A 27061-nucleotide genomic window follows, 5' to 3' on the forward strand; every position below is an offset into this window, starting at 1 on the left:
TCTCTCTCTCTCTCTCTCTCTCTCTCTCTCTCTCTCTCTCTCTCTCTCCTCTCTCTCTCTCTCTCTCTCTCTCTCTCTCTCTCTCTCTCTCTCTCTCTCTCTCTGTTCTCTCTCTCCCCCTCTCTCTTTCGCTTATTTGCTCGCTCGGCCCCCTCCGTCCTGTCTTGGTCTTTTGTTTTTTTTTCCTTTTTGCGCGCCCCCTCCCTCAAGCTCCTTCTGTATCCCGTATATGGTGTCCCGACCCTACTGTATGTCAGTCCATCTCGGCGCGTGACATCCTATTTTGGCGTGTGACAGCACCATGTGGTAGCCTGCCTCAGCGTGTGGCAGTCCGTTTTCAGCGTGTTACAGTCCGTTCCAGGGTGCGGTAGATCGTCCTGGCGTGTGACAGTCCGCCACAGGGTGTGACAATGCACCACAGAGGGTGACAGCCAGCCTCGGCGCGTAACAGCCCATTCCCAGCGTGTGACAGTCCCGTCACAGAGTACGCATGCCAGCCCGTCGCTGACGCACTGCGGACTTAGTTAAAACGAATCCGAACCAAAGGCGCTTAGGGGCTGAGCCTCCCCGCGGCTCCATTAGATGCGCGACGTCTCGCCAGCTCAGATTGTCCAGGCAAATAAAGACTGATGCGAGCCGCCGCGTTCGACCCCTCACCGGCTGCGTCGGAACTGTGGAGGTGCCTCTCGTGGGGAGCCCCGGCCGCAGCTCACGGTGCGGAGCCCCGGCCGCAGCTCGCGGTGGGAAGCCCCGGCCGCAGCCCGCGGTGCGGAGCCCCGGCCGCAGCTCATGATGGGGAGCCCCGGCCGCAGCTCACGGTGGGAAGCCCCGGCCGCAGCCCGCGGTGCGGAGCCCCGGCCGCAGCCCGCGGTGCGGAGCCCCGGCTGCAGCCCGCGGTGCGGAGCCCCGGCCGCAGCCCGCGGTGCGGAGCCCCGGCCGCAGCTCACGGTGCGGAGCCCCGGCCGCAGCTCACGGTGGGGAGCCCCGGCCGCAGCTCGCAGTGCGGAGCCCCGGCCGCAGCCCGCGGTGCGGAGCCCCGGCCGCAGCTCACGGTGGGATGTTGGCGCCGATCAGTACATGCTGCTCTGCTGGTGTGCGGGGACACACGTCAAGCATAATGGCAGATGAGCTTAACCGATCTCGAACTTATGAATTATGGGGGTATCTGCTCATTTCTGATATTTTCCTTTCTACACGTCGTGTATTCTGCTTTTATTTGTATGTTGTGTCGTCAATGAGGAAATGAGCTCGCGTTGGCCAAAATGGGCCTTGTTTTTATATTTTTTAATTTATTTTTTATCTTTAAAACAGTTATTTCATACACTGGCAGCTGTTCCACGCTGCATTGCGCTTGACTTCGAAGTGGGATCAGGAGCCATTCACATTTGCATTAAGTGGAGGCGAGAAAACAAATAGGTTGTAACTGGAGCTGGTTAAACCGGGTTAACTGTAACAATTGATGAGTCGACCCATGTACAACTTTTAGGAACAATGATATTATTGGGTTGACGATCAATATTGTGAACACCCAAAGCAAGCATAAATTCATTGCATTCCTCTCATCAAAATGCCTGTGATGTGCGTACATTGAGAGATGACAGAGCTGCGTACCTAACGTACGGGTAGTTTTTTATGAACGGCATTCATCATGATCGATTTCAAAGCTACCTGAGCCATGTGTAGTTAAATGGCAAACAGAGCTCACTCAAAACTGTGCTGCATTGCCTGGAGTCGGAGTCGTGACCATCCCCTGCGCTTTGATTCGAAGTCGGTGTTAATCGCACACGTCTAAACTCCTACAACACGCTACTGATCAGAGGCGACGCTCTGATCAGGGAACGAGGCAGTGCAGGGGGACGAAAGGGAACTGGAGGGTCTAGACGCCATTTAAGTAATTTTCTCCCCCACGCGGAATACCATAGACCAATCATTTAATTGCAGAGCTATGGTGGGCAAGCTCTCCCTGTCCCTGCGTGACGTCATCCTTGCCGCGGAGATCGATCAACGAACCAATCATGTCTCAGATATTGCCATTGTTGGGGCTATGATTGGGCTGCATTCCCAGGATGCAGCCAGGGACACAAGTCATTATGCTGCAAATCCGGTTTTTGGTCGAATGGAGACGGGCCTTCCAATCAGTAACACAATCCGACGCGCTGTGGTGGCGCAATTAAACGGAAGATGGAGTAACCGCTGGGAAGTCCCCATGTGTTCTCTGGCAATGCAGTTCTATATACGAAAACTAAAATTACAGCATTTCAGAACATGTTGGTAACTTACCTGATCAAACGAAGAGTGTTGCTGTTCGTAAGCAGTTACGTGTATCAGCTTGCTTCTCCATGACCACTTAGTTGTAAGAAACAAAATGGTGGCGTATTAAAACCACTTATAAGTAGCATGTAATGGCCGATGTATACATCAGCCATCACATGCCTGGTGTTCGCCGTTCGGGAACAGCTTGAAAGTGTTTTAAGACTGTCAAGCGGCTACAAACGATTAACTTCCGGAGCATTGCGCTTCCGTTCACGTACGCCGCAATGTAACGCACTTCCTGCAGAACGTTCAGTATGTTTAATTTCTGCTTCCTCCCCCCCCCCCCCCCGCCGATCGGAGAGATGCTACCACGCGCTTCACGCATTCAAGGGTCAGCGGGCCAGGGTATCAAGTATGGGCATTCAAAACCGTCCTTTTCTGTGATTCATCCAACTGAATAACATTTTTTAAGGACAAATAGCCATCTTCCGCGACGTAGGCTTATTTTGCGAACGCTTGGAAACTCCGATTCATGCCTGACAAGCCATCGGTGACGATGCGCTATGTTCCAACGATTTCCTGACGTGTAGGGATTTTTTTGCCGCTTCAGACGAACGATAGAAAGTAAGATCGTAATTCAATACGGCACCAGCTGCAGCTACACACAAATCAGTAAGCCTATGACTCATTAACACACCTCTCAGAATTATATTTTAATGTCTATTTTCTGTTCTAAGATATAGATATGTCTATCTACTTTCATATTCATTTAGAGATCGTGCCAGTTGAACTAAGTGCCATTATCAGTTGCCGTCTGGTGGCTTCCGTGCTGGCACCATATCTCAGCTATGGTAAATCTGAGCACTACCGCAGACACCTCAGTAAATTTCAGAGGGCGGTGCTTTGCTGCCAGCAATCTGTGCAACGACCTGACGTGAGATGAGAGGATGGATCTCTTTTTAAGTTCCAAAGTTAGCGTTTCCCCTTTTGTCTCGTTGCGTGTGTGTTTTAGCCATCTCTCGATTGGTTCTTGTCGTCGTCTGTTCTGGGAAAGCTGTTGAGTTCCCAAGGGCTTGACTTTTTGCTCCCACTGCAACCCCCGGGCGGTTCAACAGCCGTGTCTTTGACAGTGAGTGGTACGCGTGCTTTTGATACGAGTGCTCTTCCGAGCAGTGTGACGAGCTTATAGTGGTCGAGAAAGCATTTGTCTTAAACTTGAATGCCAAGAGCATCGGAGCGGGAAGCCGTATGAACACGAAAGCTAAGGCGCGCAAACACCAAAATAGAAACCTTGAATTGATCAACTTAACTGCATCCAACATAGCCGTTACTGCACACGTAGCATTCCAAATGTTAAAACAATGCATTTTAGCATGCCAAATTAACTGCACAGCCGATATACAAACGTAAAAAATATATAAAAGACGTCATACTTGTGCTGGCAGGACCCGACCTTCGACGAGTCACCACCGGAAGCGGACAGCATCCGGCGGTACAGTGAGCTGCTGACACCGCTGCAGACCCGACAGATCGGGCTGATCAGTGACCGGCCCCACTACCCAGAGAACATGTACATGTGAGTGACCTGCCCGTTACGAGAACATGTACATGCGGCCTGTCCCACTACGAGAGCATGCACATGTGAATGGCTGGTCCCACTAGAAGGGCATGTACATGCGGCCTGTCCCACTACGAGAGCATGCACATGTGAATGGCTGGTCCCACTAGGAGGGCATGTACATGCGGCCTGTCCCACTACGAGAGCATGCACATGTGAATGGCTGGTCCCACTAGGAGGGCATGTACATGCGGCCTGTCCCACTACGAGAGCATGCACATGTGAATGGCTGGTCCCATTAGGACGAGGGCATGTACATATGAGCGGCCGGTACCGCTACGAGGAGGACACGTACATGTGAGTGGCCGGTACCGCTACGAGGAGGGCATGTATCATAAGTAGGGTGGTTGAGCGAGAGCAACGAAAGGTTGTTCGAAGCAGACAGATAAGTGCCGACGCTAGGACCGAACACTTGGATGCGGAAGCGCTGGGTATTCAGTTGAGTGTTATATTCTGCCAGCGATTACTCGGACACAACGCATAGACGGGATACAATTCGGCAAAGATCGGAATGCTTCAATCGGTTTCATAGATTCAGGAACATTAACGTATCCCTCCAATGAGTACCCGTATAAAAACCATTCAACGCAAATTTTTGGTCGGGTCAAACGTTAACATTGGCGCACGCATAGGGTTAGGTGCTGTGATGGGCGTGAAATATGTCATACTATTCGGTCACACCGGCTCGAGTCAAGAAGGGAGCGGTGTGCCGCAATGTGCCCCATCAGTGGCGTATGGGCCTCGCGTGGCACGCTCGTTGAAAACAATAATTCGATCTTTTGCGATCTTTCAGGGTTAAGATCTAGTGGCTCACATAAAATACGGAACTCAAGAGCAACTGTTAGATATTAAGGGAATGTTCCACATTGGAGCATATGGGAGGATGCATCAGATAAGATGAAGTAAGCTCATATACTAAACTATTGGTATACTTACAACTGGAAAAGACTGGTCTGGACAACACAATGTCACTGTTCAGCAAATATGCTTCTTAATATTTCATTGTTTGATTACGTCATCGTGCCTTGCACAACATTGATTGGAGCAATTGACGGCCGTTATAACTGGAAATCGTGCTCACGAACGCCATATATAAACAGCTCGACGATCATCTTTTTCTTGACGTTAATCGCCGCGTGACCAATGAAATAAACGGACTTGATATTGCGCCGTGGGTGCCTGGATGACCCCGGAACGGTCACCCGAAATAGTGTGCACATCTTCGTTGGCGTGCAGCCCAAAAACGATAAGGGGTTGGGTCTCAGGAAGGGCAGGGCTGTAAACTCTATTGAATGATATTTAAGATGGCTATTTCAGTTCAAAGCTCCATACAAATGAGAAACGCTCACTTTTGATAACTGAAAATTTACGATGAATATAAACCTCAAATGTAGGCGAATACGTAGCGGTATTATATTGCAGTGGTGGTTTAATACTTCCCTTCGTAAGCTTTGCATACACTCATTTGGAACAGTAAATGACAGCTTATGAGCAAATGTATTAATGGATTCAGTTCATTAACACTCACTCCGGTCCATGGACTGGACACCATAGTCCATGGTCCATGGTCCATTTCAGGCATAAGCTCAGTCCATGCTTTTGTTTATTTCATGCTTCCGTCTGTTCCAGGCATAGGCTTAATCCCCACTTTTCCCTTGGCTGATGACAGAATATTTCGAACACGTTCGCCAGTGTAAAGCAACTTCTCAGCTGCACACTCATGGCAGTTTAGGGTGCGCGGACTGCAGCAGTCAATTTACGCTCGGAACGTGAGAGAGTTTGTCCTCACAAAGCGTCAGCGGAAAGGGAATATTTTTAATGAAGACCGCTTCATGCTTTGGATCTTCTCAGTTGGCGATCTCTTGGCTAGGAAAAGGAATGAATTATTATAGCGCGCTCCAAACCCAAGAAACGTGGCCTCGGTAGACTGTGCCGCATAGCTCCGCTGTATAGCGGGTCCAGGTGAGTAGCCAGGATCTTGTAATACGCGCCCGGCTGGGGGTGGGGTCAATTTGACCCGCTCCACAGGTTTTTCTTAAATGGTTTGCAAACGGCGCGGTGCAAAAGCGCCACATTATGCATGGTTGTAGACAATGAAATGTTGGATCATTCGTTATCGCAAATTTAGATGTACCTTGTCAGGTCGTTGACCTACGGCAGGTCAAAGTCAGACAACAGGCGACATTGCTGGATCACACACAATAGTAGGTATGCCCCAATGACCAACCATGATGTCACTGACAGATTGAAAGCAGAGGGAAGTTGTGGGTCTTCTGCGCGCAATTTCGAAACAAGGAATAGTCCACCAATTGACTTTAGGCTGGACATGAAAACTAAGAACTAACCTGATAAAACTTGTTCGGAATGTTACGTTATCTAGCGTTGGTTCACTTCTCTCTTAATCTTTTCTTTTCTCCTAGAAGCGAGGGCGGATATCCCCACAGTTAGATCTAGTTTGGCTCATAGGTCCGTTAGTGTGAGGGACAAACCTAAAAATCATTCACATCGGTCGACGAACTAAGCAAATTAGCTGTGGTATCCTTACCTGTGGTATCCTTCCCTGTGGTATCCTTACCTGTAGTATCCTTAGCTTGTCCTCACCTGATCTTTAGCTGTGGTATCCTCACCAGGTTGCGGGCATGTTATTGCACAACCAGCGGGGTTTTGATGCGCTATAAGCACGTTTTTCTGCGACATTATTCCTTACGCTCTTTTGACACTTTTATAGCTTCTCATGTTTTTTTATCATGCCATATCTATGGTGTGCGATCTTGCCCACCCATCACCTGTATCTTGTATGATCACACGATCTGTGTGCTGTACGGCCTTTGCTGTCCCTGTGTTACCAACAGGTAACAGGAATTACATGGTTGCGGGAAAATTGTTCACCCTAGGTCCTAGTCACCATGTTGTCTTTGAAGTTGGTTCCCTTGGACATGCATACAGCAACCCCAGAATTTAAACGATTCTATGCATCCATGGAGGTCTTTTAGTGTGGCTGTGCTAAACACTTCCTGAGACTCCTTATGGATCTTATCGTGCTAAGACGTTCTCCCTTCAGCCGTATTTCTTTTCAATGTGACTCTCAGTCAGCGTGCTTCCATCCTTCCGGACGTTATGGGCGGATGCCCTCTCCAAGCTGCTTCAAAAGTTTTAAGAGGAAATCGGATGACAATGTTGCCAGTGTGGGTATTCCTTTTGGACAATGTCTTGAAAGACGGAAAGCAATGGAAATTGACTTGACATTGTCGCGAACTTGATGCACTTTTTCGGTCTCGGTAAATTGGAAGATTTCTACTGCGACGACTGCTGTTTTGCTCAGGGTCCTAGGAATAAACCCAGATTAATCACCGATTATGACCTTGGTGATGAAGTTAAGTCATCTTTCGCTTGGTGTTTAAGCTTTCTACAAACGGCAACGTGATGTGCTTTCTGGTCAGGGGTGGCAAAATGTACCGCCTTGATGGATAAGGTCGGCGACAAAGGCGCATATTTTCGCGCAAAGCCTTGTGCCAAAAATGGTTTTGACAGAAAATATTGGTGATGGCCACGACAAAAATGATGCAGCGCACACTGCACAGCCCAACATGAGCCCTCCATACATAGATGCTGAGACTTCATGGTAATACATTTTGTCAGACAACACAAACAAATATTTCCGTAAAGATTCTATACTGCACCCTACGGCACCACGGTCTCTTCTTCACGTTTTATCCCATCCCACGACAAAAACATCCCAGGATTTTCAGTTGGTCTCTTGACTCGGTGACAGATCGGCGACAAATCAGTGCTTCCTATGGCCCGGCCGATCGGCCGATCGGCTGCTTTTAACAACGGACTCTCAGTGTCCCAAACTAGACGGAACAAAATACTGCAAAATGATCCAGATATGGGGATTCGCCCGGCCCCAGTACCATGTTTTAATAGTTGCAATACGACTGATATGAGCAGTGACATAGAATTGCTTTTGGACTAGGGTGGAAGTAAAAAACTCCATCGCAAAAAGACCGTCCGGAAGTGAAATATTCCATTTACAGAAGATGGAATTTATGAGCTAGAGACTGATGCTTCAGCAAACAGACATCTATTTCAAGTTGGCATAGACGTAATCTCATAAACCTGACAAAACTGTGTTGTTTCTTAACATCTAAGACCATTAAATAGAAACAGAATGCACTAAAGCATAGTAACTTCATGGCAGTGCAATGAGCATAACAAATTCAGTAACACCAATAACTTGATGTTACACTTTGCACTTCCCTTCCACAGCACTTTTAACACAAAGCAAAGCAAGGGAATTCAACAACAATATAACAACAGAAAATTCAACAAGAATAAAGCGCTAAAAAAACTAGGACTCCTACACATCAGGTCATCACCAAGTGAAATACGATACACATACCTCTGGCTTCCGTTAAGATGGGGTCAGGGAAAACAAACATTTTGTCACTGTTTCTTACAAAATACCAATGCTTATTTCCATGAAAGTAGCCTAACTTTGCCTAACCGAAAGGAGCCTTACTTGATCTCATCCTGGCTTTACCGATTCCTGCACAGTTACTATTGTCACTTGCCATGCACTTAAACAACTTCACCTATCTTAGAGTAGACCACATGTTGAACGTCATCTCAACTCACCTATCTGTTGGCAGTAGTGCTTATGATAAAAACATGATAAAGCTCATTTTTTGGCTGGTTTCAACTTGCATTTTTATTAAGCTCATTTCTGTGTGCATGTAAACATCAGACAAAGTTTACAAAACACAAATGAAAACACATTAAATCACTTTGGACAACTTATTCTGATGGCCATGGTTAACCTCTGTCAAGGGCAATAATGGGCATGCTCCACAAAATAATCTCTCTTCTCCAAAAGTAACATAACTTTTAGATGACCAAACCAGTTTTGCTGCTTGCCTTTTCAGCTGCACCAAAGGCATCTATTTAGGCTTGTTAATTCATATTTAATGACATGGTTTATGATGATGGCTTCATATTTTAAATGGGATGGTCTGACTATTTGCTTAATCCTGACAATTACCTCATATTATAATTGCTATTGCAGATTAGGGTGCCCCAGTGTTAAAGATATAGTGCATATATACCGTACAATCATTTGCTGGTCAGCAAACCATGACAGCTATGGAAAACATCTGGTTAAAGCAATCATGAGGGACCACTTCAAGAAATTTGGACAAGCAATCAAGAATATGGAACAAACTAAGTCCAATGCATGCCTTATGGCATCATGATATGTCTTCGACAAATCTTGATCGATTAAAACAGAAAATGGCTAACTCGGGTTTCAAATCACGTGCTGCAAGCAGGTAAGGTAAGCAATTACTTGGTCCACAGGAGACTTACTGGCTTTTTCAGGGCACACTTCTTCCAGGTCTCCCAGAACAAAACGTCAGTACCACAGTTTGCACAGTTTGCTGACAGACAAGTCATCCCACTCCCCCCCCCCCCCCCCCCAAATATAAATAACAATCACGTCCACCAACCTACGGGATAAAAATGCGAAACAAGTAAGAGGTGTGCACGATAAACATTTCCGGAGGGCAGAATTTCGCCATCAAACACTTCTGTATTGGCTGTGTCAGGTCCGTCCCAAAGCTCTATGTGGCAGCACAAGGATGGCCTTGTCAGGTAGCCTAGTGAGTTAGGTACCCGAAAGACTTACATTTGTCATTATCGAGCACCGCCATGAACCAAAAAATGGCTAACCAAGGGTTTAACAGGGCAAAAATGGCGGTAAAAATAAGTTTCCTGCTCCAGATTATCTCCTTTATTCCCTGTGAATCGTTCACTCTTGGATGCATATCAAACATGTTTGGGCGGCTGGTGAATCAGTCAAATTTATGTATAAAATAGTGCAAGTTTGCTGTTGGAGCATCTTGCAGACAAATTGTTTAACATTTTAAGCAACAGATGGTACCTCTAAACGCAATGGGAAAGGAACGAAGAATAAAGTGGTATCACACTCGTGTGCTACCAAGAAAAACAAAAGTAGTTAGATAAATATAAAGACTGACACTTTTTGGAAAGATTTTGTCATCAGCTGTCTTGACTTAAAATCTGTTAAAATAAGTGATCAAATTGTGATATTCATCTCGTGAATTTTATTTAGAAGACATTTCTTGAATCTTTCACTCCTGCATTTCGGGAGTAATGCAATTTAGTGGTCAAGTTTCGTCGGGCAAAAGAAATACGTAGAGCAAAATTCTCTACCAGGCCTTGCTGGTTTTTACACCAGGCTCTGCTTTCGTGGTGTGGCGGTGGGACAAAAAAATTGGGGATGCGTGAAAACCTTGTATTTGGCGCACTGCTGCCGATTATGATACATTTTGTAAACAAACCAAACTTGATGCGTGCAAGCGGCTGGAGTCGCCGGGGGGGGGGGGGTCTTCGGCTTGGAGGTACCTGGCGCCCTTGCTCTGTGCATACATAGACATGATTCAGATGTGGGTGAGACGGGACATAGCCATAGGTGTCCAGGTTCCGTGGAGCCTTGTTTATGCTTGGTGGTTTCAAGTTAGCTCGGATTTGTATGTCAGGCAGGAGTGACAAATTCACATAAAATATGGGGAAAAGGGGTGAAAAAATCCTTCTCATGGGGTGTAACTTTACACCCAGAGTCGGCAATTCTAGGACACTGGATCTGAGGGGGCAATGACTTCCAATGCATCACAACTTTGCAAGCGGCATTCGCATTGCAGTCTCATGAATAGGTGTCTATGGTATTCCTTTTTTAGGGACCGCCTTTTCAAGGCATCGAAAAGGCCGTCGACTCACAAAAGCAGTCGCAAGTGACCAGCCTTCCTCCGTTCGAAAAGAGCCGTGGATTCGATGCTGAAGGCTGGTGTCGCTTCTCATGAAAGGAACTCGTGGGCCTTGTTCACTTCGTTGGCGGTGCTGTGATCCAGCACTCTTTCACTCAAACTCAAACTGGCACTGCTCAAAAAGGAAATGGCAGCAGATGAGAATGTGCTCTGAAGTGCCAATGTGCTATTTTTTGCCTTCGTTCTGATTGCGAATGGTTACCAGTCGCATAAATCTACAAATGATACCCCTTATGTCTTTTCGGGCAAGGGGCCCACTTGAGTGGAACACTGGGGGCACATTACTGCTCCCGGTAAAAGGCTGAAGAGTCATTCCGTCAAATGGGCTGCCATTTTGGCGACACGGGCGGGATCCCCTGGCCGATCCGGAGACCCTTGGAGGGATACATCATAACACATTGTACCTTTCACTGACGTGGGAGCCCTTCCGATCAGCACAGTTGGCCGCGGATCGATGTAGGAACCCTAATTGACGCAGCAACATCCCTGATCGCCACAGGTGGTCCAAAAATTGTCACATACTCCGGCGCTGGAATTTGGTTGGAAGACCCACCATTAGGTACTGGGGGCCCTGACTAACACAGGACCCTTCCATTGTATCAATATGGACGCTCATAATAAGTGTTCAGGCTTGTTTCACTGTAAGAGGACCCCACCGACGCAAGAGGCCTTCTGCCATTCGGGATTCCGTCCTCGTCCTCATTGAGCAAATGTTTCTCTAACCGACTCGAGGCCCCTTATTGACACAGAATGCCCTGATAGGTACTGCGGGCCCCTGATCGATACGGGAGCTCCACGTTGTTGCAGGGGTCCCGACCAATGTAAATTATGGCCCGACCTCGTCATCGCTTTGAAAATGGAACCCTATGACTCAGACCGACAAGGAGATAATTGTTCGGTGCTGGTGATCTCTGGCCGAAATAGAGGAACGCTCTGCCTCAGGGGCTCCCAATCTGTGCAAGAGGTCCTCTAACTGACATTTTAGATCACGGCATTACGGACGAAGGTCCTTAATGCGATTTCCAGTCAGTTCTTCGGGCCCTGCAGTCATCTAATAGGACACCTGATCTTTGGTCTCGAGAGACCGTTCGGCCCCTGTTCGGAACCGCTCAAACACCGCTCCCGGTCGACTCGGAGCCATTTGCCGCCACAAGACCCCTGTTAGACACTGTGGCCCCTGACTGACACAGGAGTTCCTCAGTGTGTCAGGGGCCCCGAATATTACAAATCGCAAACCCCGGCCTGGCTCTTGCTTGGGAAATGGGTCCAAAAGGCTGCAACGGACATGGAGTCGACTGTTCGGCTTCGTGTCGAGGCGCTATGTCATAGGGATGGAGAACACTAATAAGGGGGTCCCTGATAGAAGCATTCTGACTTGCACTTCAGGTCACGGCACTGTGGACTGAGATTCTTTATGTGATCTACAGCCAGTCCTGCATGCCCTTATGCCCTCCAACCGGGCTCTTAATTGTCAGTTCCCGTAGGCCGCCCGGGTTCCCCTTCGGGCCTCATCGAACACGGCCCTTGGTCGGCTTGGGGCCCCTGCGAACACAGGATCCTCTGTAAGGCGCTGTGGGCCCCTGACAGATACACCACCCCCGGCCAGTGTAAATTCCCGGCTTACATGCGGACTGATATATAGGGCCTTATTCACCCAGGGGCTTCTAGGGTGCGAAGGGCCCTCCGGCTGGCATTAGAGTGCCGGCGCTGCGGGCCGGGGCCCCTGAATAAGACCTCCGGCCGGTATTTCGAACCCCTCAGGCCTTCAAATCAGGTCCTTAATTCTATGTGCCGAGGGGCCCAAAAGGCTCCAGGGAACCGCCCGTTTCAGTTCGAATCTACGGCAAATAAAACGAAAATGACAAAGTTTCTGAAAGAATCACTTTTGAACAAGTTAGAATGTCAATTCGCACGTGGAAAGGGTGGTCCGGGAGTATGTTTCACCTGTGTAAGTTATATATTTATAATAGAGACGGATTAGCATTCATAGCATTGCGAACCGGTGCGGGATTTCGTGGTGGAATTAGACAAGTGGACGTAAAATCTTCTCTTTTTTTGTTGCTCGCGTTTTTCATCTGTCCAAACGATATCCTTAAATTTGCATGTAAAAATATACCCCGGTCTAATTTGTAATCGATATTAATTCATTTTGAAGGGCTTTCAGAGGCATTATTTCACTCCGTTCCCGCGCGTCAGGCGCTGCCGCCCGCCAACGCCGCTCGGTTCGGAAACCACAGCCCTGGTCATCGGTGTTCCTGCTTCTTAGATTGCGAGCACACAGGCTCGAAGCTGTCCCACGTTATTTGTTTCACATGTTGCTCCGGAAAGAAGATTAATGCAGTCATGTCACTTTCTAAAATCGGTTGGGGAGGGGGTGGCTGAGCCAATTAATTGACCTAACCTGCCCTTAAATTTTCATTTCTTCCCAGATTTTGGCCACTCCTATTTGCGACACTGATCTCAAAATCGAAGTAAAATACAAATATTTCGTGGCTTCCAAAATTGTTTTGATGTTGAGGAATGACTTCATTTGAACCCAATGTGACAAAGATAATAGTGACATGAAGATGGTAATGAAGATGGGGATGCATTAAGGACCTACTGTACCAGCAACTCAGACACTTGCTGCATGTCATAGGATGTTCCTCGCCTTGTGCACCTTGATGTACCTTGTTCAGTCAGGTACTCGGTCGTCGGTCCCGAGGGGCTTTCAGGCCCCTTGGCCATCTTAAACGCTGCCCCAGAGCGATTCTTGGCTCCTTGCCATACAAGACCCTTGTTATGCACTGCGGTCCCCAGATCGACAAAGGGGCCCATTCATTGTCTCAGGAGCCCCGGCCGACGTAAGTTACGGGCCCCGGCCTTCTCCCTGCCTGATAGTTGGGCCCTCAGTACTAGACCTGACGATGGGGTAATCTGGTGGCGAATCCGTCACGTCTAACGGTCGTTAAGCCTCCATCGCAGGGGCGTTGTTTCGTAAAATAGGCTGGGGGGCTGAGCGGAGAGCCCTAGTCCTAAATGCACTAAAAAAAGATTCCTCCCGTATTTGTCCCGCTTTCCTCTCAATGCAATGGAGTTGGAGTCCCATCCAACTGAAAAGGAAACCACAGCGCTTCTCTAATACGTTTCCTCGCTCTGCCTCGACGGACATGTCGTAGTTGGGCATCACTACCATTTTGTTTCGCGTCGATCGTCGAAAGTAGGTTTCGGTAATCGCCACAAGATCAATGTTGTATGGCTTCAGACGTCATTGGACGTGTATGACGTTGGGAGTAAAGAGCAAAAAGCCTACACCACCTGAGTAGCTGTGCACGACTATTAATGACTGCCACGGAAAATCTTGGCTGGAAGCCGTAAGGCAGAATGCGAGCTGCAACGCGCGCCCGCGTTAGGCATGTTCGACACGGCTAGGGCTGCTTCGGTGGCCACTGTCGTAACATAGAGAGGCGTGCTCCTTGTCTAGTTATACGTACAATGGTATGCAGTTTTATCGGTTTCGAGCCTATATTTGCATTGTAGGGATTTGTTGATGTATCAGTGTCAGCCTTCCGCGTGCGGTCCGCAGAATCGTCGCTTGCTCGCTGAGGCCCTCGCCCGCCGCGGACCGTCTTTCAGTGGTCGTAAAAAGCTGTCGCTTCTCCGAAAGCAGAAATGCTATGTACACGATTTTTGGTGTCAACATACGTGCAACGGATGCTCCAGAGGCTATCAAAGATGTGAGCGCGATTGCACAATATGCTGGACTGGTACCCATGGCAAACCTAAGGGGGGGGGGGGCTTCGCATCGCCCCTCCCCTCCTGCCAGGGCAAGTGTGCTGTTCAGAAAGAACTGGCAGCCTGATGTGAAGCTCGTAACAAATTTCAATGCAATTTAATTGTTGGGGCACGGCGAAAGCCGCCCACCAGACGACACATGCCGCACCAGGCTTGGAACGCGCCCATTGTATGGTGGAGAGTTTAATGACGGTCGTGGTCGGGCTCGAAGTGCACACGTAATTTTCATAAGAGGATTTGATTTCGAGGCAGGCTTGCGCTGATTCAATTTTTGGGCTGGTTCAGAACTGGCCTACGTATTTTAAAATCCAATTTGGCTCGCGACTCAAAGCTATCCTAAATTGTTTTATTCGCTTCGGTTCACACTCATTGCTTGCATTGAATCAGTTGACTCACGGCTCACGCAGGCTGCAAAATCAAAAGATCCGGTTCAGATCTGACTCGTTATATATATATACATATATATATATATATATATATATATATATATATATATATAGCATTGTATGAAAAATAAGAACAAACAACCTAATCGCGAGTGTGCAGTTCGAACTTAGCAAATGCAGTGCAGCAAACAATACCTTTCCCTGTGACCTATTACCAACCAGCTCTCTCTCAAGACTAGCATGTTGTACCTGGCGCCTACGACCCAGACCCATTATTTCCATAGCATGCAATGTGGACTAGACTGCGCTAGACCTGACAGTTGGCAGTCTGCACCCGTCTAGCGCCAGACTAGTGCAATCAAACGTAGGTAATCACATTCCTTCTAGCCAGTGCTAGCCATGCCGTAGGTGATGAATGCCAGCAATTCCATGTCGGATTGCAGTTCTTGCATTAGCGATTAGCTGGCACAAGTTAGAGACATTATGAACTTGCCTACTTACGTAAGCTTAATAAGCATTACGAATTGCGATTGCGCTTCTCACAAACAAGCACAGCAAAAATATATCTCACTCGACCCACGTCTGCCAGTCAGGAAGAAACTGACTAAAGTGAACCGAACTGAACTCTGAACAACTAAACTAGAGATAGGCTAACGTGGACGCCGATTGCCGTTTCCATCAGGATATCTTAAACTCATCTCGTCAGGTCATATTTTGAAGGGCTAGAAATTACAGCGGGTCTCCGCGCTGCGTAGAGATAAGAGTGCTGTGCGCTGTGCGCACAATCACAGAACTATCCACAAAAGTTACAAAACGGACTTAACTCAATAGCTAGTGCACTTAGTGTGACGGCCACAGTCGCACTGATTCAAACGGGGTACTGCTTCCTTTCATCCAGCGACGAAAAGTCGCTGCGTGTTGGGTGAAAAGTCAGGAATTTTAATAGCGCGCGCATGCGGCTTGCGCGCGCCTGTTAAAATTCCTGGAAATTTTGTTGAACACATTTGGGAATGTTTGCATCATACATCAGACACGTTTCCAAGCAGGAATATTTTGAAGGTGATCGGCCACCATCAGCCATGATGTTTCAGGCCTGGAACAGCATGTCTACATATTCTCTGATTTTACACGGTCTGTTTACGCTGCCTATTCCAAACATTTTTTGTGATGCCTTTGTGCATTTACTTCACGTCATTATGAGTTGGAGGTTCTTATTCTGGCAATGATCGACCATTTATATCCAGGAGGTACTGGTTGAGTGACTTCGTCAAGCGAGCATCGCCCATGCGAACCAAACTCGACACTGAAAGTTGTGCCCATGGTGATGTTCACGAGTGAAGCGTGTATTGGTTGTTACAACATGAGAGCCTGCATAGCCGGAGTATCCGTGATGTCTGTGATGTGCATGGTGACTTATAGTCGTGGTAAGTAATTGTCTAACCTTATGCTCGGCACTGGCCACTGTAATCTTCCGATTTGCCCGTTTATGCTTCGTAGAGCCCTCAGTACAAAGCCCTGTATCGGTTATGAGGCCAACTGATAGACGCCAAAATCGGAGACATGCTTTTTACCCTTACTGATAAGCAGGTAGTTGTACGAAATTCGAGCAAGCGCTCAAGCAAAGGTGTTCGAAGTGGAAGCTCGTAAAAGCTCATTAAATGCACATATGCCAAGGTCTTTAGCGACAGTTGCATGCACACACACACACACACACACACACACACACACACACACACACACACACACACACACACACACACACACACACACACACACACACACACACACACACACACACACACACACACACACACACACACACACACACCACACACACACACACACACACACACACACACACACACACACACACACACACACACACACACACACACACACACACGCACACGCACACACACACACACACACACACACACACACACACACACGTATATAATATACATGGGTGCGCGGGCGTGTGCTTCATGAAGCATTCCGTTTTTGCCATCGTTCCGTTAAAACTGCCTGGGATGCATATAACTATCAAATGTAAGCCATGTCGGGAATGCCGGTCGGCTTGCGTCCCGTAATCACCAACTTCCGGTTGTGCAGCGGTTCAGCTGTGTAACGTAACCCGGCTCGCGCTCGGCCCGAGCACCTAATACCCGCTGCGTTTGAACATCATCTGCAGATGATCAGATACGTCGTTTCCCGGAGTTAGCTGATGATCGAGCCAGGCGGACCGAGCCGCAGAAACCTGCGTCACACGCTCACCGCGCCTCACCGATGCGCTGCGACGGTCGGGTGTTGTGGTACAGCCGTTACCATGATGACCGCTCCGCTCAGGCGAAGCTATTGAGGTAGCAGATTCTGCCCCGTGAAAGCTATATGTCTCATTACATAACCTTTGAAACAGATAGCACATAATGTCGCAACCTATGTAAAGAACATATAATAGCGATTTTTAGATGATATGAATATTCAGGTTTCGCGCGTTTCCGCCCAAGGGAATGTGTATAAAAGCATGTAAGCAGTTGGCACATTCATGTACAATCTAGCTTTTCAAGCATTCTCCATAAATATGAACACAACTGGGGTGGTGCATGCAGGACAAAACAATTGCAAACGACGCACATGATCAGGCGTTCTACACCTAACTTATGTGCCGAACCGAGCTGCTCTTTGCCATTATTTTTAGAATGCACTGCTCTGCATACCCTGGTAGCAGAGTGATGCCGTTGAAGGCTCGAGCGCCATGGTAGGTGAACTGTCACCGGCCGGATCTGTGGTGCTGCGTGGCGGGCTCAGCTGGCCGTCCTGCCTCGCGGAACGCAGCTGGATGCCGTCCTGGCTCGCAGAACGCCGCTGAACGTTGTCCCGCCTCGCAGAACGCCGCCGAGCGCTGTCCCGCTTCGCAGAATGCGCTGAGTGCTCTGTGCATACGTGAAGCGATGAGCCAGGTCGCTCGGTTGCCAGTGAGTAGCGGCAGTTTTGAGGAGGTAGAGCACGTGGTGCATCACGAGGTCTTGGGCAGGGGACCTGTCGAGGTCGCTCAAGATGTCACGCACATGCTTGGGCAGGGGACCAGCGAGCTCGCTCAAGATGTGACGCACATGCTTGGGCAGGGGACCAGTCGAGCTCGCTCAAGATGTCACGCACATGCTTGGGCAGGGGACCAGCGAGCTCGCTCAAGGTATCACGCACATGCTCACGCCTACATCTTCCAGACACTACTCGCGCGCAGAAGCTGAGTAGATGGATGCTATTCATAGACCGAACAGCCGTGCTCCCAATTCCATGTACTGGGATGCAGTAATGTATTAAGGAAATAACCAGGCCGTTGTCGAGGGTCGGCGGTGCAGTCGCCGGACGGAGAACCGTCGGCTCCATCGCGCTTCAGCTTCAGAATAATGTTTTGCGGTTGATTACATCGAATTACTTAGTTACGACCAAAAAACAAAAGAAAGGAAATTTGCTCACGATCCATGACTTGGAGTATTTAGTCGGTGCTTGAAATACGAGCAGTTTTAGTCTAGTGGAAACGTCGAAAACTGGAGAGCAAGTGGACAGGCGGACAGGAAACTAGTGGCTAGAGTCGAAGTAGAGAGAAAAGAGTTCCTGTGAACAATCCGCTAAATAATTTTGACCTCACAAGGAGCCAGTGAGAGCGGTCGGAAGCTCGACGACCGCTGAGGGAACCTGACAACTTATAGATTGGCTGGACAGCAGTGAGATTCCATGCATTTGGTGCAATACCGGCGACTGGGCTGGTTGTGAGCTGGCCGGCGACCAGGCATGACAGATGATATGGAAAAGGAACACCTTTTGAAGGGATCTTGGCGAGCTATCAGTACCACACGCGCCACCGTCACCCATGTGGGTCACCTGGTCCTGCAGCTGAGCACCACTGACTGCCCGGACCGAGAAACGATCTGCCCCACCCGCGACGGACGGACCGGTCGTCCGCAGCACCACCCGCCGTTCCCACGGCCGCGGCCGCCGCTGTCCGCACACCGATCTCCGAAAGTCTTCGGCGCAACGTGTTGGGGGATGTTCGATTGAGTTAGTCCACCGTTCTTCCCGACGACGACAGGCCGGATGCAGCGGTACATAGGGCAGGGCTCAGCCTCGGCTATGGGCTGTGTTGAGCTATCACGGGTGTCGGGCAGCATAGCCGAGAACACCGATCGGTTCACCTTAGGATTTGCTCAGATTTTGTTGAGTTCAGTTCAGCTCAGATTTTGAGCCTTTGGGCATTAGTGATTTTGATTTGGCTGGGAATTGCGTTGTGGTATTCACAGATGAGCCCGCTCCTGGAAAGAGTGATTGGAGTGGTGATGACGGTCCCTTCCATCACCAGCTGGAGTGGTGATGACGAGCGATGGGCCTTGACTGCACCATTAGCTTGGGCGGTTGTGACGCCCACCTAAACTACCACCAGCTGGAGTGATAGCAGAAGTACCATAGCACCGTCCCCAGCAAAAACGATGAGAACAGTGGCGTGGCTCCAGCTCCAACTGTACGGATGCTCACGGTTGCTGACCCCATTACAAGATCGGTCAGATTCCTAACGATAGTTGTGAGGTGCTGACGACATCCTGTGACCGATCCCCATGTCGGCCGGGCCCACTGCAGCTTGCAGATGCAGCTAGTGCTGACCCCAGCCCCTGACCCCGCCCCCAGGTCGGCCCGGTCGCTGCTGGTGCAGCTGGAGCGCAGACCCCAGCCCCTGACCCCGCCCTGACCCCACCTCCAGGTCAGCCCGCTCGCTGCTGGTGCAGCTGGAACGGACCTTCTCCAGCGCCACCGTCTGCGATCGTCGCCGCTGCTACCACGGCGAGCCGGACCTGCAGACGGTCATGGAGACGTCGCGCGACCCGGCGCGCCTGCTCTGGGCGTGGCGCGGCTGGCGGCGCGCCGTCGGCCCGCCCATGCGCGCCATCTACCCGGACTTGGTGCGCGTGCTCAACGCCGGCGCCAGACATGCCGGTCAGTGGCGGGCGGCATGGCACGGGCCGGCAGAGTCCAGGGATACCTGCTGAGTGACGGCCACGTGTTACGTGCGTCTCCGTTGTCGCTTGGCGTTTCAAACACAACGCTCGACTCACTGCAGAGGCGCATTGGTGGACCGCTGTGGCGCTTCATCGAGGTTAATATAGGGGTGGCTTGTATGCAAACGGAACCAGCGAATGGATGCTTTTTAGGATTGTTCACGTGGCCATCTCATATGACGTCACACGACATCTTACGTCGTCTCTCATATGACGTCTCTTATCTGGCCATGACGATAGTTAGTAACTTTTTACACGTCCCTTGGTTCTCAGATTTCTGTCATCACCGGCACTGCTTCATGCGGCAAGTGACCTATGCGGTCCTGCAGTCTTCAATAGGCACACACACGCTGAGGGTGCAGTCAAAGATTGACAACTGCTGTCCCAGGAAGGCGTCTGACATGGCCCCACCTCCTCTGCGCCCACCATCACCCCCTCCACCGCGCCAAGGCTGTTCTGCCCAACTAAATAATACGCCGTCCGCCACACAACACCTGCATCGTGTCAACACGGCGTGATGATGGTAGAGGGAGCCCACTCCCAGTAGCACCTCCTCGTCCACCTCCATTGACACCTCCTCCACCAGCGCCTCCCCCTCCATCAACACCTCCTCTGCCACCCTGACCAACACTTTCCTTGTATCCACCAGTTTCTCCTCCACGATATTAATACCTCATCTGTCCCCGACTACACCTTCCTCTTCCCCCTCCCCCCCCCCCCCAATACCTTCTTCACCGTCACCACCTCCTCCCCTCCCAACACACCTCCGCCCCCACCGCAACATTTCCCTTAAACCCGATACCGCGTCCTCCATCCCGCCGACGCCTACGTCACCAACAGCATTTCCTGCGCCCAAACAGCTCATCCTCCTCCTCCATCCCCAACAACACCCCTCGACCCCCACCAACATCTCTTCGTTTCGCACTGTCACTTCCTCTGCCGTCGCTGCAGGGTTCGCCGACATGGGCGCCGTCTGGCGACACGAGCTGGAGATGCCCGACATCGAGCAGACGGCACGCGGCCTCTCCGAGGAGGTGCGCCCGCTGTACGAGCAGCTGCACGCGCTGGTGCGCTCGGCGCTGCGCCGCCACTATGGCCCGAAGCTGGTTAGCAGCCGCGGCCCTATACCGGCCCATCTGCTCGGTAAGTGGCAGTGGGCGACGGGGGAGGGGTTTGGAGGGGGAGATTTCAGGTCAAAATAGTCAGGTTTTCTTTGTTTGCCGGCTGGTTGGTTGTGACAGCATTTGAGAGTGAGATAGTTATGCATCAATTGTAATCGTCTTGACCCGCAATTATTAAGTAAATCCCAATGCGTCGATCATGTAAGCACGGTCACATCCGTTCAGGTAACTTACCACTTTAATTTCCAGTTTTACCCACCAAGTGAGGGTTTGGTGCCTTGCTCTCCCCTACCTTGCTTGGCCCAGGACACTATTATGTGACGTCTGAGTGTACCCGATGATTTCTTGCAGACATTCTGAACAGTTTCATCACGAGCAATGCAATTCCGGTTACTGTAAGACTTATGCTGATTATAAGAATATAATTAAAATACATGACCAAGCCCAAAGCGGTAAAACTCAATCCAACTCACTGTCGCGCATCGTCAAATAACCTCAACACGCAGCTGAGGCCATGACCCATCGCGAAACACCTTGACCTGTTGCCAAACCTAGACCCGTAGCTACCGGCCGTCCGGTACAGGTCCAAATGTATTATGTAACTTGTCTATGAACAAAACATGATCTCACTTAATCCACACCATTAACGACTTTCAACAGATAACGCAAAATGAAGGATGTATTAAAAGCATGTGCAAGGATTGTTTCACGAGGCACAGGACTTCCGAAACCAAGTGTTTACAAAGAGCAGAGACCGATAAAGAGTTTTTGTATGCGGGACAAACTACAGGCTAATTAAGACGAATGTGCACTCCACGGTTATTTGACGAAATGCAATGAGTCAGTGACCTCAGTTGTCCACGTAGTCTGCAGTATAAGTAAATTTATTCGGGTAACACTTGCTGTGTGCACAAATAGCAAAGCTGCATATTCGGTGGCAAAGGAAGGCAGATGAATTGGCAAGCTGCAAGGATTTATCGTGGCTTGGCTCTCGATAAATATGAATATGATTTTCTTTTTCACATGGTTTTGGAGAAAGTAGTTACGGACCGGGGTGTCGGCGACAAAGCAATTAATATCATGCTTTTCCGGGTATTCTGAGGTCTGTGATGCAATTTTCCAGCTTTCATTAAGACGTTTGTGGCGCATTTTTAGCAAAACGTAATTGTGACATAGACAGGTGACATTAAAGAGGAGCATCATGCATCATAATCTTATGCTATATTTGGATGGAAAGGCGAGAAAATCTGGTGATAAGAAACTGGGAGAAAATCAAACTGACTAATAGTTTAGCATTCCTACATCTGCCCTGACAGAAGCAGCTCACCTACGTGCTCTTACATCCTCTCCGACCAGGTATATCTCGAGACCTTGATCAAACTGCACTCCGCATGTAGTTCAAACGGAATTTGCGGCATCAAAAAGGGGTTAAATGAATCCCATATGGCCGTGATCATGTAAATATGTTTCGCGTTTGATAAACCAATACACTTTCAAAAGCTAACACAAAGCATCAGATCAAGCCTTCAAGTCGGCTGTTTGCTCCTATCGCCTACAGCAATCTACAGGGCGGGGCTACCGTTCGGCACCACCGTTCACGTGCTCCCTGTTGTCCGGACGGCGCAATCCCACCATCCGCACAACATTCCTGGAAAACCGCATTACTTCTGATGTGATGTCAACTTAGTGCCTGCCGCCGGGACCGCGCCGATTCATGAATATTTGAGCAGTCGGTTGGGTTATGCAGATGCCAATCTGCGGCCAGGGCGCGTCCCGGCGGGTCTCTGATGGATTGGGCCGTCAGCTCGTCAGACGGCGACGCCTCGGCCGACTGCCGCCGGCTGACGCGGCCGGAAACGTCCCAGCAGTTCGATGCATTGTACTGTGTTTGTGACCGGTGGGATTTGTTGGTGATGGCTAGGGTGGGTGTGGTCTGGGCATTGGCCGCGTCTGGGTTTGAGTGAGGTGTGCGTGTCCACTGCCTACTTCTGCCGTCCGTTGACCGGGTCGGAGGTCTGGGTTCATGGTTTGGGATTTTGTGGTGGGTATGGTTTGGATTCGTGCTCTCTGGTACATTGTTTGACTCGGGTTTTGTGCTCGGAGTGATGCTGGCGTTGGCTGGGTATCCGGTCTTGATCTTGACTGGGTCGGGATCTGGGCATGATCGGAGCTCTTACTGGGTCTTTGGTCTGGTTGCGAGCTGGGTCTGAGTACTCGTAGTGCTCTGATGGTGAAGCGTGTCGGAACAGGCATTCCCTTGGTCATGCTCGTCTCTCGTGACACAGGGGATGACTGAGTTGCCTTTTAAATGGCGTTCACAACACAGCGGGTGACTGCGTGCCTGCGCCCCGACATGAGCCGCCTGCCCTGGTTTCCTCTGCCTGCAGGCAACCTGTGGTCCCAGAGCTGGGAGTCGCTGGCGGACATTGTGAACCCTTTCCCCGGCGCCCAGCAGACGGATCTCTCCAAGAGGCTGGCCGATCAGTTCTCTGTCAAAGACTTCGTCAAGGTGGGCCAGCTCGGTCTCGACTGAGGCATTGAGAGTGGACGTCTGGCCGCTGAGCGGGTTTCTTTCGGCCTCATATGTTACCCTACACCGCGTGTCGTTGCATTGCCCCGTTACAGTTCCTTGCGTATGCAAATATTCTATCCCACTGCTCTCCGTTATGAAATATCATTGCGAATGTTTGCCTACGCTGCGGTACGCCGCAACTATTTCGGATTTGGCCATAGCAGATAATTGAGGTCTCGTTGGCTGGTGCGGTCGTAGACTGCGATTGGCTTGGCTGTGGGCCATTAACGCGCCCGATCGTAATAGACAATTACGTTTCCAACGTCGGTAACAGCACGCAGACCTATTTGCCCAACGTACACGGCCTGGGCCGGACGTTACAAACAGCCGATTCATGCGTTCGTTTCCAGAACAAATGGCCGACAAATCTGACCTGGGCGTATGCATGCACCATTGACGCCCACTCATGATACTGAAAAGTCGTGGTATATATTGTTCGACAAATGTATTTAATCAATGCAAAAGTGGTGGCAATGCTACTGCTTCCCTGAGGTGCTGCCGGCCACCACGCCCCAGGCTATTGCGCGTGTCGTTTCGCCGTAGGTGGCGGAAAACTTCTACATGTCACTGGGGCTGCCGCCGATGACTGAGAAGTTCTGGAAGAACAGCATCTTCCAGCGGCCGGCCGATGGTCGCAACATGACCTGTCACGCCTCATCTGCCGACTTCTACACCGATGACGACTTTCGGCAAGTCGATGCTTCTCCTCGACGGCACCTACCTCCCAATCGCTCCTCCCATTCCGACTCCCGTGATGTTTGTATGGGGGTCTCAGCAAAGTGTATTATTTTGTTTTCCTCACCACCGTCGATGTTTAAACTGATTTCGTATAATAGACGAGTAGGTGACAACTCCCCCGCAAAGGAGCTTCGGTTTTAGCCGCACTGAGCGTTGGAGAATGTGCACTCGTCCCACGTATGCTCGGACAACAGCTTGAAAGGTACGATAAAGTTTCTGGGCGAGATTCCGGCGATTTTGCAACACGTGACTGTGACTCCTGCGGCATGGTGTGGAAGTCCTCTCAGAAGATCGTGTCAATCTCCTATTTGCCCCGAACCCGGCCCGCACCCGCGCTCCCAGCTCCGGCTTCAACTGGCGCTCTCTTCCTCAGCTCTGACGTGCGCTAGTGAAGCGTCGCCCCCCCCCCCCCCCCCCTCCCTCATCAACCCTACGTATCCGCTGATGCGACTGTGCGGTTTGCGCGGCGCAGGATACTGATGTGTCTCGAGCGGAGCGAGCATCAGCCCCACGTGTCCACTGATGCGACTGTACCGTTTGCGCGACGCAGGATACTGATGTGTCTCGAGCGGAACGAGCATCAACCCCACGTATCCGCTGACGCGACTGTACCGTTTGCGCGACGCAGGATACTCATGTGCCTCGAGCGGAACGAGCATCAACCCCACGTATCCGCTGACGCGACTGTACCGTTTGCGCGGCGCAGGATACTGATGTGTCTCGAGCGGAACTCGACTGATCGACGTACCGTATCGCTGACCGTCTGCGCGCGCAGGATACTGATGTGTCTCGAGCGGAACGAGCATCAACCCCACGTATCCGCTGATGCGACTGTACCGTTTGCGCGGCGCAGGATACTGATGTGTCTCGAGCGGAACGAGAGGGACTTCGGCGTGCTGCACCACGAGATGGGTCACATCCAGTACTTCATGGCGTACCGACACCTGCCCACCGTACTCCGGGTAGGTCAAGTTCTCGGGGGACGCGCAGAGGAATTTGTGCCGGCATTCCGAAGAGGGATCCCGAACTCCACAGGGCTCTTCGACGACACGAGCTCGATTTGAGATTTCATTGTTCCGATTCACAGGCGTGTTTGGTGGACAGGACGTGGGCAATATTAGCCATTGCTGGCACAGATTAAGGTATTAACGGCTGCACTCTGAATAGTGTCGATTTAATACGTGGTTTGCTAAACCGCCCATTTCAGACACTTACATGGCTCAATGCGTGCCACTCAACAGGGAAACAGAACTGGATGTCGTAGCCATTGCTCATGATTTATTTCTGATACAAGGACTGGGTTTCGGCGCGGTGCTGACGCAATTCAATTAAGTTGTAAGTATATTGAAATTCGGAATCGTTCACTTGAATAACGCAACAACCATATTCACCTTGTCGGACAGTTTACCGCGCCAGACTGACCGTTTCGCCTGAGTAAAAGATAGGACAGGGAGACGAAGCCCGCTAGTTTTGACAAGCTGAGTCAGCGCACTGTCACCAGCTCCCATCCAATGTCCGCTCTCACGGAACTGCTCGCCAGGACGGCGCCAACTCAGCGTTCCACGAGGCGGTGGGCGACACGTTCTTCTACTCGATATTTGGCCCTGCCCACCTCCATCGGCTGGGCCTGGCCGAGGCGCCGACCAACTCGTCGCAGACAGGCGAGTACCGGCGTAAGCCGAGCGACAGGGTCGGCTGATCTGCGCAGCAGCAGCCGCCGTGCTTCTCTGACACAGACGGCCGCCGTGCTTCTCTGACACAGACGGCCGCCGTGCTTCTCTGACGTAAACGGCTGCCGCGCAATTCGGACACCGACGGCCGCCGTGCTTCTCTGACGCAGACGGCCGCCGTGCTTCTCTGACGCTGATGGTCGTCGTGCTTCTCTGACGCAGACGGCCGCCGTGCTGTTCGGACGCAGACGGCCGCCGTGCTTCTCTGACGCTGATGGTCGCCGTGCTGTTCGGACGCAGACGGCCGCCGTGCCTCTCTGACGCAGACGGCCGCCGTGCTGTTCGGACGCAGACGGCCGCCGTGCTCCTCTGACGCTGATGGTCGCCGTGCTGTTCGGACGCAGACGGCCGCCGTGCTTCTCTGACGCAGACGGCCGCCGTGCTTCTCTGACGCTGATGGTCGCCGTGCTGTTCGGACGCAGACGGCCGCCGTGCCTCTCTGACGCAAACTGCCGCCATGCTGTTCGCACGCAGACGAACATCAACGAGCACGTCGTCATGAATGTGCTTGATGTGAAAAAGAGAGGTCCTCATCCCCTGGTTTGTGGCATTATTTGTTCAAAGTTAACTGAACTAAATGAATAGTTGCTGAGTTGAGGTCCCTAAATGTACCACAACACATTGGTTAAATGACGTTCCAGTACCAAACGATGTTGGCGGTACAGAATATTTTGAGCTGCTCTCACTAACAACAGTGGCGACGGTTTAGAAAGATGAGGCAAAATATTACAGTTGCGATGTGAGACACATAAATCCGCCTCCATCAACACCTTTCTCTCTGAAGGAGGGGCATAGCTTGATACATTGAATACCGCCAATATAGTTGTTGCTTAGCACTATGGCGTCGTTACACCAACTCCTCCTGGCGTTGGAACGTCGTTAAATCCACATAAAACTTTGACCTGAAAGTGCCGCCCTTAACGTGTCCCACCTGAGGATGACGTGGGCTTTAGGGCGCGCCAACCACAATGGTCAT

The 27061-nt window shown here is 50.4% G+C and overlaps 1 protein-coding gene across 1 annotated transcript in view; it reads left to right on the forward strand.

Moving 5' to 3' along the window:
• Nucleotides 1-27061, forward strand: part of LOC119097286 (angiotensin-converting enzyme) — a gene marked incomplete in the record, with an annotated part of 77076 nt that overhangs the window by 46203 nt on the left and 3812 nt on the right. The window contains 9 exon segments of the mRNA XM_037220335.1: nucleotides 3699-3829; nucleotides 19630-19862; nucleotides 20876-21067; nucleotides 23433-23554; nucleotides 24161-24306; nucleotides 25209-25317; nucleotides 25896-26045; nucleotides 26248-26302; nucleotides 26378-26611. Coding sequence (XP_037076230.1) covers nucleotides 3699-3829; nucleotides 19630-19862; nucleotides 20876-21067; nucleotides 23433-23554; nucleotides 24161-24306; nucleotides 25209-25317; nucleotides 25896-26045; nucleotides 26248-26302; nucleotides 26378-26611 — 1372 coding nt within the window.

Source organism: Pollicipes pollicipes, unplaced genomic scaffold (genome assembly GCF_011947565.3).
Source record: "Pollicipes pollicipes isolate AB1234 unplaced genomic scaffold, Ppol_2.1 Scaffold_4295;HRSCAF=5057_pilon_pilon_pilon, whole genome shotgun sequence".
NCBI classification, from domain to species: Eukaryota; Metazoa; Arthropoda; class Thecostraca; order Pollicipedomorpha; family Pollicipedidae; genus Pollicipes; species Pollicipes pollicipes.